A 13,978-nucleotide genomic window follows, 5' to 3' on the forward strand; every position below is an offset into this window, starting at 1 on the left:
CTGTGTAATCTTTTGTTATAGCCGTGCAGGGTATCCATATGGAGCACTGCATTTTGTTTCTTTTGTGCATTTTGTTTCTTTTAGCTTTTACATCAGTTCATTTATTTGGTAGCACTTCAAAGATGCTGCATACGTTATTTTTCTGTGATACAGTTGCATTAGTTTGTCCTTGAGTACCTTAAATGTCATCCCTGTTTTGTGTATTCTTTATTCAAAGTAGACAGTAAGATACAGCCTGTCATTTATTTGTAAATGCTGCATTAATTACATGTCTGTGGACGGCTGTAATATATTGCACCATCGTGTTTGTCTAGCAGGCCCTGCACTGCAGCTAGTTCAGACAGGAGAGAGTTGCTAGATTTCAGAATGTTGGCCCATCTGATTTCTGCAGTAGACACTCTGCACAACACAAAATAAGGAACTTGCACTTTCTACTCAAAGTTCACATTTAAGTGTTTGTTTGGTAAACAATTTATAAACCAAACTCTGTACATTGTAAATTCCAATCACAAGACAGATGGTAGGGACTGTTACTAAAGAGGATACAATGCAGACCACTGTATCCCATGTAAGTTGTCTGCTGCTCAGTAACCACCTCTACATACTTCCTCCATGCATAGTCTGTTTTTGGAACAGATGGGTAGCTAGGTGACGAGATAGACATACCAAACATGTCGATCAATCCCCCCCCCCACATGGTGTGGTATTTTTATTCAAGTATAAATTAAATGCATAAAACAGATGGGTACATGAATGCATGGAGGACATGCAGACTACGCACAGAAGGCACCCCAGGCAAGAATCTAACTTGAGAACCTCTGGCTGTGAGGCAACAACACTACTGCTGCACCACAGCCGTCCACAGAGATCTAATTTAGTTAGGAAATAGTTAACTTTAATGGAAAATGTACTCTTTGGATGCATATGCCCAATGACAGGAATAATTTCTGGTATACATTTTTGTTATATGCACTTGTTAAGCAGCACGTTCTAAAGACACATGAGAGCAATAATTGCAAGTTGTCAGTTCTTGTAAAACATTTAACAGACCTATGAAATGGGGAATAAGGATTATTAACATAAGAAACATTTCCAGATGCATGAAATTTAATGCGTCAGTCAGTGACTAAAGCACACAACATGGCATTTAGCCTGGGTTGTGGTTACATTTGCATATGATATCTTGAGGAAGATGCCTTTTTTATGATGATTTTTGAAGGTTTTAAGATTAGCAGCTAATCTAATGTTATCTGGAATTAATTTCCATCAGGCATGTGCAAGTTTGAATGAAAGTTCATGGAGTCCTAAGGGGATATTTCTACTGACTGTAGGGAAATGTGGTTAGGACACTGGGCAGAATACCGATATGTATATCTATATATAATATATCTCTCTCTCTCTCCATCTCTCTCTCTCTCTCTCTCTCCATCTATCTCTCTCTCTCCATCTCTCTCTCCATCTCTCTCTCTCTCTCTCCATCTCTCCATCTCTGTCTCTCTCTCCATCTCTCTCTCTCTCTCTCTCCATCTCTCTCTCTCTCTCTCTCTCTCTCTCTCTCTCTCTCCATCTCTCTCTCTCTCTCTCCATCTCTCTCTCTCTCTCTCCATCTCTCTCTCTCTCTCCATCTTTCTCTCCATCTCTGTCTCTCTCTCCCTCCCTCCCTCCATCTCTGTCTCTCCCCCATCTCTGTCTCTCTCTCTCCCTCCATCTGTCTCTCTCTCCCTCCATCTGTCTCTCTCTCCCTCCATCTGTCTCTCTCTCCCTCCATCTGTCTCTCTCTCTCCCTCCATCTGTCTCTCTCTCCCTCCATCTGTCTCTATCCCTCCATCTCTCTCTATCCCTCCCTCCCTCCATCTCTCTCTCTCTCTCTCTCTCTCTCTCTCTCTCTCTCTCTCTCCATCCATCCATCTCTATCTCTGGTTCATATGTAGGTACTAGGCTATCGGCCCTGTGGCTTATACAAGCTCAGCCAAAGGTACCCTGCCTTTTTCCACCCAAGAAAATAATTTTCCTGTGCCACGGTCAAGCAGAGTCACAGAGGTGATCCCGGGGTGAATTTCCTATTTCCCATCCACTCATCAAGATTCTCTCTTGAAGAGAGTCATTGAGGGACTTGTCCTTACCTGCACTGGGATTTTATTCCAGAGTGAAGGGAGCCTCTGTGTTATGAATCTGTCCCTCCAGCATGTCCTATTTCAGTGCTGAGGTTCAAGTCTCTCGAGCGCGTAGCTCAATGGGATTTGGATTTTCGGAGGTGCAGCATGTCCATTAATTCTGGGTTGGACATGGATTTATACGTCACGCACAGATCACCTCTGAACAGGCGGTATGCCACTGACTAGAGCTGGCGTTTCTTTAACCAGGCAGCATATGGCATCTGTTTGAGCCCTTTGATCCTCTTGTTGAGGTACTTTTGGTGTCTTTCCAGTTGCTGCAGGTGTCTGGTAAGGTACATCGCAAAAGTGTCATTGTACTCAATTATGAGCCTGATGAGGGAAGACTAAATTTGTGTTCACTTATTTATTTTTCAAAAGGGGATGACTATACAGTTTTTGGCATGTAGCTTGAGGCCATGGCTGTGGCACCAGTTGTCTGTTGCTATGAGGCCCCTTTTGGTGGATGCTTGTCTGCTGGAGAGTCAATTATTGCACCCAGTTTGCAGTCATCTGTGAACTTGGTCAGCCACAGTCTTTCCTTGTTGGCCTGTACCTCGACGAAATATATACCAAACAAGAGAGGTCGGATCTTACCAGTGATGGATAAACTTCGGATCTAGAGAAGGTGTGGAGTCTGTGTGTGTGGAGTCTGTGTGTGTGTGGAGTCTGTGTGTGTGGAGTCTGTGTGTGTGTGTGTGTGTGTGTGGAGTCTGTGTGTGTGGAGTCTGTGTGTGTGTGTGTGGAGTCTGTGTGTGTGTGGAGCCTGTGTGTGTGTGTGTGTGTGTGTGTTTGTGTGTGTGTGTGTGTGTGTGTGTGTGTGTGTGTGTGTGTGTGTGTGTGTGTGTGTGTGTGTGTGTGTGTGTGTGTGTGTGTGTGTGTGTGTGTGTGTGTGTGTGTGTGTGTGTGTGTGTGTGTGTGTGTGTGTGTGTGTGTGTGTGTGTGTGTGTGTGTGTGTGTGTGTGTGTGTGTGTGTGTGTGTGTGTGTGTGTGTGTGTGTGTGTGTGTGTGTGTGTGTGTGGAGTCTGTGTGTGTGTGTGTGTGTGTGTGTGTGTGTGTGTGTGTGTGTGTGTGTGTGTGTGTGTGTGTGTGGAGTCTGTGTGTGTGGAGTCTCACTTAATTTCCCTCTTTTGTACTGTGATTACATGCCTACTGATAGATATAGCTTACTTTGCCCATTATCCAAACTGAAACACTGTCAATGGTGTCTTTAGTGAGGATGATTGATTTTTCCTCCAGGCTGTCATATATATGGATGTGTACATGCATGCAATATTGGGAACACTGAACACATGTATTTCTTTTGCATTGGAGAATTCTCATGCATTTCCTTTGGCTCTAATCTCCCACATTGTAACAGTACTCATGGCAGGGCACAGTCAAAATAGTGCAAGACAGAGATATCAATTTGAACCAAGGTATCGACCTGGCGAGCTAAGGAAGCAGTGCCGTTTGTGCAACAGTGGTGAGAATCAACCGCCTTCGCCGGACCCTGATTACAGCAGTCTGTCAAGTATGACATGGTGCCTATGTGGCAAATGCACAATGATGACGTCACTCGAATGCATATGTTGCGTGTCTTCTCCATGAGCAATTGAAAAATGGGCAGAAATAACTTCAACTTCAGGTCACACTGCATGCATAACTGTGCACCCACAGTTTGACTCGGCATGCCTTTATACCCACGTTTTAAAAACTATATTCAGGCTTCTGTGTCGGTGTAGAGGGTGTTATCAACCACCACAGTGGACAAACAAGTACGTTATGTGTCTGTCAGTGTGTCAGTGTGTCTGTCAGTGTGTCTGTCAGTGTGTCTGTCACTCAGTGTGTCTGTCTCTCTCTCTGTCTGTCTCTCTCTCTGTCTGTCTGTCTCTCTGTCTGTCAGTGTGTCTGTCTCTCTGTCTGTCTGACCACAGGATTGCTCTATATTTCAGGTTGTACCGGGTTGTGGCGTACCGTGCATATGTGTTGTGGGTGCATAACAATCGAAGGCTGGGATTTGGTAATCGAATGGTGCTTCCCGCTTGTGTAGTGTCACGGATTCGAGAACAGTTTCCATGTGCAGATGATGATTCGTACACAGGATTTAGACCCTTTGAGGGACTTTGGATTTTTTCTGAACACTGACATGTCTATTGTTAGCTGTGCATTCCTGGTCACAGTTGAAAAATGGTTTTACTTTTCAAATACTGTATACACTACCTTATTATGAAGTTTGTACACTAATAAAGTTAGTATCATGGACTTGGATACTTAATGTGTCATGTGTACATCCATCTACCATCGCCTTAAATTGATGCTGCTCTGAGAGCAGAGTACGTACTTACAGCCGTTTTCACTGTTGTATATCATGATGGTGATTGTTTTTTTTTATAGCAATATTAAAGCAACTTTAAATCATTGGCGAATGTCCACCAGTGCAACTGTTGACGTCCTTCACACCATGCAGACAAAAGTGTATGTCATCCTTTAAGTGGCTTTTAATTATGTACAGGTCCAGTCACACTGCCTATGCAAGACTAATGAATCCATAAGTTATTAGGCCTTTGCAGAGTTAGCATACGATCGCTATATGCCATCCTGCGTCATTTCATTAATTTGTAGCACAAAGTGTTTTTGTGGTAAGGGGAGAAATTCACCTGAATGAAAAATGCTTTCACATTGCTCATGTAGAAAAGCAGATGTTTACAGTGCCCCAGTTTGAATCGGAGTAATTGCAGACTTCCATGTGTCGTGTAAAGGCTGTAAGCGAGGATACACTTTGATTGCAGAGAGAAGGCGGATGCAAGTGACACTGACAAATGTATTGCATGACTGTTACACAAAAGCAGCCATTATTAAAGTTGGATATCTCATTGCACATCGATTCTAACCGTTGAAGTCTTACAGGTTGTATGAATATCAAGGAGTGTAACTAGTTTACCATGAATTAATTGTGTGTACTGTATGATTTGATATAGTAATTTCTATTTTTATTAGGTGATCGTCAAAATGCCTTCCTGCTTTGCAATCAACTGTAGTATGCACCAAGACAATCTGCCACAGGGGGTATCATTCCATCGGTTTCCACGGGATATCAACCTGTGTAGACAGTGGGTGATTAACTGTGGTAGAGATGTTGGTAGCATACCGAAGATTGTTAAGGAAGTTTTGGGTAGTGCAAAGCCACGACATTTCCTCTGCTCTCAACACTTTGAGCAGAGCCAGTTTCACCTTGACTACCAGCATCAGCTACTTCCTGATGAGATGAGACCCAAGCGACCAATTTGGAGATTAATGAAAGCGGCAGTACCATCAATTTTCTCACTTTTGAACAGCAAGACACGGACATCTTCAGTACATCGGTTGCAGCAGAAACAGCAGCAGAAGATGAGTATCAGTGGAGCAAGGAAAGGTTTAATGAGTCAACTGACGTTTGCGTAGTGAGATACTGGCACTGCATGTGTTTCAAATTGCAACAGTTAATTGGATGTACTTTTTACATGCAGCTTATTGAAGACCTTCTGAGTAAAACGCAGCCTACATTGCAAGACCTTGTGACAGAACAAGGGTCTGTGCAACGCAAGGTGAGTGTAATTGTATTACCTCTTCAGCGCACAAATAATTAGTCACTACTCAGGTGAATGTAATTTTAATGTGCCTTACTTTTTGAATCTGTTGCAGAGGAAGCATGTGCAGCTACAGAATCAAAGGGATGCAGATAATGATGCGTCAAGACACACTGTGGAAGACCGAATGGAAGACTGTCAAGCGCATCAAGAATGTGTGGAAGTAAGTTTAGATGAAAACCTACAGTAATATGCGATTCTGGATAAGCATTCAGTCTATGGTTGTCTGAGTAATAGTGTAAATTACAAAATTTTTATGTAGTTCATTGGGACTCCCTTGACTATATTGAGTCAGGATGTCGGCAATCAAAATGCTTATCCTGTTATCGTAGAGTGTCTGTAGTTAACTTTGTCATTAGTCAAGCATTGACTGATTAACACTTATGTGATTGTAGGTTCAAGCAACTGATTTGTATGAAGAGGTAGTCGAAAACATGGAAGTATACGCAATGGAGACTGGGATTTGCAGTCAGAGTACAGTCGCATGCCAGACAAAGTTTCGCCAAAAGAAAAGTAGCAGCATAGGAATTCAAGTGAAGCTAAAGGACCTTGAAACAGTACCACGCACTATGATTGATACAGCTGTACAGGTTCCAGAAGTAGGAGTCTCACCACTGTTAGACCACACATATTTTAAAAAATCAAAGGATGTACAAACAGAATTGAGTGCGGACGGACCACAACACAGTTTCAATAATGCCAATCAGCACCTGATTGAGATTAGATGTCCCAATGAAAAGGACAAAAGTTGCACTGAAGAGGCCACATGTAGCTCTAGTGCATACATTGCTGTGGAGATGACACATTGCAGTACTCCGGTCAAGCTACGAAAGGACGTCCATAACACGAGCATGCATAGCAGCTCCTCACTTTCTCAGTGGACAGATGATGTGGAAAAGGATCCAGACTGGTTGTACACTTCTGACAACTTGTCTACGTCAGAGATCGAAGACACAGTGCTGGAACAGGACGAAGATGAGAAAATGGTTGGAGAATCAAAGTTCATTGTGTTTGAGTCCTGCCTGGATTGCCTGTTGCTGAAACTGACCTGTCCACAATGCCACACCTTGGTTGTGAAACTGAGGAAAGTGAAGTTGGGATCCTATGTCTCGGTGAATGTTTCATGCATTAGTGGACATGAAGTTCTCCATTGGGAAAGTCAACCATTAATCGGCCGAATGCCAGCTGGCAATCTTCTACTGGCATCGTCTGTACTTTTCAGTGGAAGCACATATGCACATATAGCGTGATTCAGTGCTTATCTAGGACTTGAATTTATAAGTGAAACCACATTCTATTCGATTCAACGGGAGTATTTATTCCCCGTTTTGCAGCATACTTGGACACAGCATCAGTCTCGTCTGCTAGAAGATGCAATGGGTAAGGAAGTAAGGTTAGCTGGAGATGGGCGGTGTGATAGTCCAGGCTATTCTGCAAAGTACTGCTGCTACAGCATGATGGACCTGGATTCTGGATTCATTGTAGATTTCTGCCTGGAGCAGGTCAGCCGAGGTGTATCCTCAGTGGCACTGGAGAAGAAAGCTTTTAAGAAGTGCATGAAAAACTTGATGGATAAAAATGTTAATGTCAGCATTGTGGCGACAGACAGACATCCTGGAATAAGGTTATTGATGCGCACAGAATTTCCAAAGGTGGATCATCAGTTTGATGTGTGGCATATGACCAAAAATTTGACTAAGAAAATCACTGAAGCTGGGAAAAGGAGAGGCAAGCAAGACTTACTGCAGTGGTGCCACAGTATTTCAAATCACCTGTGGTGGTGTGCTGAAACGTGTGAAGGGGGTGCAGTAGTACTAGAGGAGAAATGGTTGTCATTGCTCTACCATGTAACTGACCAACACAGTTGGGATGGTGGCAACAAGGTTTCCTGTTGTGGACATGAAAAGCCACTCATCGATGGAGACGAGACAAAGTGGCTGGAAGAAGATGATGTCTGTCACAGTGCATTGAAGAGAATTGTTGCTAACAAATTTCTCATTAAAGATTTGAAGCACATCACCAAATTCTGCCATACTGGCGATCTGGAGGTGTTCCATGCATTACTATGCAAATATTGCCCCCAAGTTTGAGCACTTTAGTTTTGCAGGAATGAAAGCAAGAATCATACTTGCCATCCTGGATCATAATGAGAACATTCATCGTGAGCAAGCAGTGGTGAGATTCCCTACAAAGAAGTCAGCAGCAAAGGGAGAGCTAAGGTATCGCGTGGTGTACCCAAAAGCAAAACAGGAGTGGGTAGCCAAACCAATATTTGAGAAAAGAAAGTTTGACTACATATACGACCTGATGTTGGAAGTTATAAAAGCTAAACGAGGGATCTTGGAAACGCAACCCATGTCTATACCTGACATACCAAAGAATATTGCTAAGTGTGAACGTCCTGAGAAGAGTATGGTGATTGCTAGACATATTTCACGATTCACTGACTGTAATAAACCTCCAGGTTGAAACAGCGCATTTACTAATGTGGACTGGGTAAGTAAATGGAGGGAATTTTTTTCAATTAATCGAGTATTATCTCCAGCTATTGATGGTACTAGGCGAGACTACACCTATACCATTAATAGCTCACTGCAGTTAAATTAATTTTAACTGTTGTGTGGTTCTAACGACTGCTAGAATATGCAAGATTAGCCCTGACTGACCAGTTAAGTGACACCCATTGGGATGCACCCGGGCATTCTGTACAGCTTCAGAGATCTTACTGGAACTGGACCACATGTGGGGCGTACCTCAAATGCACCTGTTTGCCTTTTCCAACAGGCAATTAGGCTGGCAGTGCAAAATGACAAAGGAATAAAAGGCAGTGATAAGCAATGCCATCTCCACCTCTTGGCAGGGGAATTGTCTGCATGCTGTACCACCCTTCTGAGTCTTTCCAAATGTGCAGCTGAAACTTAAGCTGGAAAAAGTGTACATCTTTAGGTTGACTCAATACTAGTCAAGAGAGCCCTGGTTCCCTCTATGGTCAATCACACCAAGTTACCACACTCAGTGGACCAACTAAACACTGTAGTGATCACAGATGAACAAGGCAATCTTGCCTATCAAAGAGGAAAATATTTTCCATGAAGTTTCGAAAGTTTTTCGAGACACAGAAAAGTAACATCCACCTAATCCGGTATTGTGTAGTAATGAATACAGAAGGGTGCATAATGAGCTATAAACTGACTTTTTTTAGATATGTCTGCATTTCGCAACCTGAATGGACCGTTATACAGACTACCTTCAGAACCTTCAGGAAGGGGGTTCTACGTTTAAGACAACATATGAAATGGACACCTACATGGGTTTAACTAGAAGGAAAAAGTACTGAACAGAACCCCCTGTGAGACATGTCAAAGACTCACCTAAATGTATGTACATGAAGCAATGACATTTGACGGGCAGTAACCTCGGACGGGAGGGTCTCCCGTCAAGTCGATGTAATGTTTTTGCTCAAGACCAAAGCGTCCTTCATGGCAATGGTGATAGACCTATTCAGGAACCTGTTATGCACACTGTGGATGTTCACAGACTAATTGGGTTTTGTGCACATATCCGAGTGTGTAAAACAGTTGATTTTGTCTTTGCACCCCCTGGCTGTGTGGAAAAGTAGTGGTCATACTCCACATTTCAGCCTCTTTTCTGCAAGGTAATTTCATTTGGCTACCTGTACCATGGAAACACATTGCATGGAAGTAGTACAGCTCACTACAGAAGATCCATGGCCTCTTCAGGGGACTTAAGGAACGTGGCACCACCACCAATGCTATCATTGAAATAGCTAGTTGTTCCATAGATGAGACGTTGTGTAAAAAAATACAAGCAGGACAATCACAATGGGCAGAGCTAGATTGGAACGGGCTGTCATCCACCTTTTCCTAGGGAAACATCTAGCAAAGAATAGAGTTCATGGTGAGCTGCGGAAGGCAACCACATGGAATAGTACAACAGTGGAACTGGAGGACATCACAGTTGTGTGAATTGTTACCCAAAAGATGTCCATGCCTTCCATGTTGCAGTATTACTTCACACACTCCCCATCCTGTGATTGTGCACTGGCTCCTGCGGGTGGCATTGGACAATGTTCATCGTGCATACAGCTGCAGTCATCACAAATGGGTTGTCCTGCCATCAGGCGATCCCCCTCAGTCGGCAGTATTCCAAAGTCCTGGTCCGGCGTCGTTTGTCTTCACTTCTTCCCTGACGTCAGTGCGGCATGGGTATAAAGGAAACAGCCGAGGCAATTTTCTTCAGTATTTCTTGCCGCGTGGTGCCTGAGGCAGAAGCAGTTTGCAAGTGCCGGTCGGCCAGCTCATGAAATAACTAAATATCAGCATTCCAAAGTCATCTAAAAAGCTAAGTACGCCATTGGGGATAATTTTCTTGGCTCAGACCAATGTCACTAAAAGCAGTAAAAGTTAATTGTATTTCTTGTGGGAAGCAAATACCTCATAGGGATTTCCATTCCCTTTGCATACTTTGCTTAGGCCCAGAACACTACGTCTTGGCCTGTCGCTTTTGTGCTTTCAATATGTGCACTATAAAGCATCAGGGCGAGTTCGCTGAAAATCTTTTTGGAGAAGATTTGAATTTTACAATGTCGTCTGATATACCGACTACGCATTTACACAAAAAACACAAGGAAAAGGCCAGACACATGCGGTCCGCGGCCTCTACCGACACCACGCTTATGCCGACCTCTAGTGTCCCAGTTCGCAGCGAGACTATGACACAGCCTCTGCCTACAGACGACACCTCTTTAGCAGTACCTTCGGTACCCGAGGCTGGTGTGTCAGCCAAAATCTTACCTGGCTATACCGAAGCCTCCTTTGCTACTGATGCTGAGACAGTCAAGAAATCTGCCTCTTCTCATGGCGTCTTCAGACCTCCCTCTACCTTCTCTATCAAGGCCTTTACCAAGGCCAAGGCTTCCAAACACCCCAGGAAACCATTTTGTAAGGGCCCCTCACCTGGAACCACAACAAAGAAGCAGATGCTTAAAATGGCTGAGGACTTGATTACTCTTATCAGGGGTACTCACCCACCCCCACAGATAAAAGGCCTAGAGTGGAGGAATAATCCCTGTCCTCAGAACAGTCTTCCATCATTTGAGCTTTCTGATTACCATGAAGAATCTGTCTCTCCCTATGAAGACTCTGATGCAGAGGAATCCACTCCTGTCTCTCCTCCTGAAGATTACTCCTTTGGGGAAACCTTACACACCCTGCGAGAACACTTCCATTGGGAAGGTCAAGATTACTCAGACTCTAAGAAGAGACTATAAGGGAATTTCTCTTACTACCACAACATAGGCCTCTGGCTATACCCCCTGTTTTGGATATAGTCGATGGTCTATTCAGAGTCTTGTCTCACTCCGGATTTGTTGCCATGACATTTCATGGGCAGTAACCTGGGACTGTAGGGTCTCCCATCTAGTCGATGTTAGGTTTTTGCTCAAGACAAAACCATCCATGGCAATGGTGACAGACCTATTCAGGAACCTCTGTTATCCATACTGTGGATGTTCACAGACTAATTGTGTTTTATGCACATATCTGAGTGTGTAAAGAGTTGAGGATTTTGTCTTTGCACCCCCTGGCTGTGTGGAAAAGTAGAGGTCATACTCCACATTTCAGCCTCTTTTCTGCAAGGTAATTACATTTGGCTACCTGTACGATGGAATCACATTGCAGAAGACCATCGTGTTGAATGCATGGAAGTAGTACAGCTCACTGCAGAAGACCATCGTGTTCAATGCAATGTCTAACATGGTGCTACAATGAATTCATGTGATGTGAAATGTAGTCTACAAATGGGTTATGGATGGTTTGTGATGTGTAATTTTAAGGTTTCCTGACTTGATGAATATAGCTAACTGGATTGGTTCTTAAGTTGTTAATGGATGGTAAATTAAATGGTGTGTGTCTGATGGTTAAATGGATGGAATTGATAAGCTATGTAAGGTAGAATTGTATTACTGATGGTGTATGGACTGGCTATTACATGCAGTCACTAAATGTATCTTTTTGGCTTCAACTGTGAATGGTATGATGAGAGTCCTGCACATTACACACTTGGAGAGTTCCATTTTCAATGGAGTATCAATCCAAGCATGAAATAGTGAAGCATTCATAGCATTGAGGGAGCAGGTTGTAAAGTAGGCATAGTAGTTTGTAACAAGTTGGTCCGGGTGAAACATTTGTCTGCTTGCGGTCATTTGGGAACAAGTAGCTGAGCATGCAAGTTTGCAATTTTGAGGTACATGGTGTTCCTGCTGTTGAGCAGTTGAGGCTCTGGACAAATGATAATATTTTATGGAATGTGTACTGGTATTGTGAAGTGATAATAAAGTTTTCAGAAATAGTGATGTGTATGCGTGCTGCTAGAATTAAATAAAATAACAAAGGTCAATCGATTGGCATAACTTGTGTAAGATCTGTCATGTTGTGCAGATGTAGACCAAGAGACCGCTATTGTGGAATGTCTTGTCTTAGCCTTGATTTGCAGTACTATTGTGTGAATGATGGAGCGGTATGAAGTTGTGTATGATTCCTTTTTATTTGTCGGCAGCTGGAGCTTGTACAGTGTCTAAGGACTGGTCCTTGGTGAATAAATGTAGGCATGTAGATTTTTTGGCTGGGCAAGCGTCGCATGCATCTGGAAGACTGTTGCATGCAACTGGTGATGTGAGTGGATCAGGCTGTAGACGGAAGTATTGTGGTGTGAGTGGACCTCTGTGATGCTGGCTACCTTGACGAGGTACATAGGCTTTTCACAATAGTGCTGTGGGAATTGCCACTTTTGCACATTGTAAACCAAAGGCCAGCTAATCTTGTATGTCTGAGGGATCAGTTGACTTCTGGTACATTTTTAAAAATTAAATGGTATATGATTGCTATAGATTTGTAAGGTCCATTAAAATAAACTGTTTCATAGGTGATGGATCTTCATTACGCTGCAGTCTTAATGTATACAGGGGTTATATTTATAGAGATAAATGGATAGAGCGCAGACTTTGTAAATTGAGATACTGTAAAGCAAAAAATGTAGTAAGACCATGCATACTAAGCGGTGAAATTCTGAGTAAACCAATATATGGTGCAGTATATGTAGTTGACCATTGCTGGAACTGTGAAGTCCAGCCAAATAAGTTGACTAATCTCACTATTAAGAAGAGCCCTACTGATGAAGTACAGTAACGGCTACAAAAAGAGGATAATTTTGCAGTGACCATGCGTAGACAGTAACAGCATGTTATTGCATAAGACGATGTCTGGCACAATTAAAGTGCAACAAATCACAACTGGTATGCATTACCATAACTTTTTTTTTAATATTGACTCAAAGCATGTGGGTGCTGTCATGCAGGTCTGAAATTATTTGTTTATAGTGTATCATCTGTTAGCTATTTAAACATGAAGGGAAAATAAGTGGCAGACTGATGCTTTGCAAAGCAGGGAACTATTGCCAGTGCTGTGTTGCTTGGTTTTAAATTTGACAGGAGTAGTGCAACAAAAAATGTCTCCCACTGTAAGGAGGAAAAGGCAGACTAGCAAACAATACATTGGTCTGGTCACCTGCTGTGATGAGCTGTCAATCACATGCAGATAATGGCTCAAATTACCCTTGGCTCTTTGACAGCTAGGGAAGGTAGGTGTGAAGTGGGAGGGGAGATTCCTTGAAGAGCTAGATTCCAGCCTTCACAAAAGAAAGCAATTTAGCATTTCTAAGGTGAAAGAGCTAGAAAATGCACTTTTGTGTTCTGTTCTGTACCATTTGCACTGCTTGTGTTTCAAGTGGTCATTGAAAAAGGATAACAATTTAACCAAAAGTAGTGGATTTGAAGACTGCAGTGAATGCCTGTTAAGTCAATGAAGTCACGGCAACTTAAGGGAAAAAGTGGCAGATCTGATGCAATTTTTGGGAGACAAATAATGCATTCTGGGATACTTGAGGCAGAGTAAACAGTCTGAATTTTTTCAATATGCCAGACCCCATGTGGTTAGAGTCAGAAATTGCATCTAAAAATATCTAAAAAGCTGAAAATAGTCTCCGAGTGCTGTTAAAATGTAGGAAACATCAAACCATGATGAAATTAATGTTTTTTGAGTCTGAGGGCGCGGTTGTCCTTTAATGTATGTATAGTATAACTGGTAGTTGTAGTCCATAAGAGGTCATCATTTTAAACAGATCCCACTTCCATAACCTGGA

The 13,978-nt window shown here is 42.8% G+C and overlaps 1 protein-coding gene across 1 annotated transcript in view; it reads right to left on the bottom strand.

The window, feature by feature from the left end:
- The window catches only part of ESRRB (estrogen related receptor beta), a 144,036-nt gene extending 139,048 nt beyond the window's left edge, over positions 1-4,988 (bottom strand). Inside the window, exon 1 of the mRNA XM_044073463.1 lies at positions 4,975-4,988. Within this exon, the coding sequence (XP_043929398.1) occupies positions 4,975-4,988 (14 nt within the window). The remainder of the gene's footprint in view (positions 1-4,974) is intronic.
- Positions 4,989-13,978: the final 8,990 nt, after the last annotated feature.

The sequence above is a fragment of the Protopterus annectens genome, chromosome 6.part0, assembly GCF_019279795.1.
Source record: "Protopterus annectens isolate FY-2018-M chromosome 6.part0, PAN1.0, whole genome shotgun sequence".
Lineage (NCBI taxonomy): Eukaryota > Metazoa > Chordata > Ceratodontiformes > Protopteridae > Protopterus > Protopterus annectens.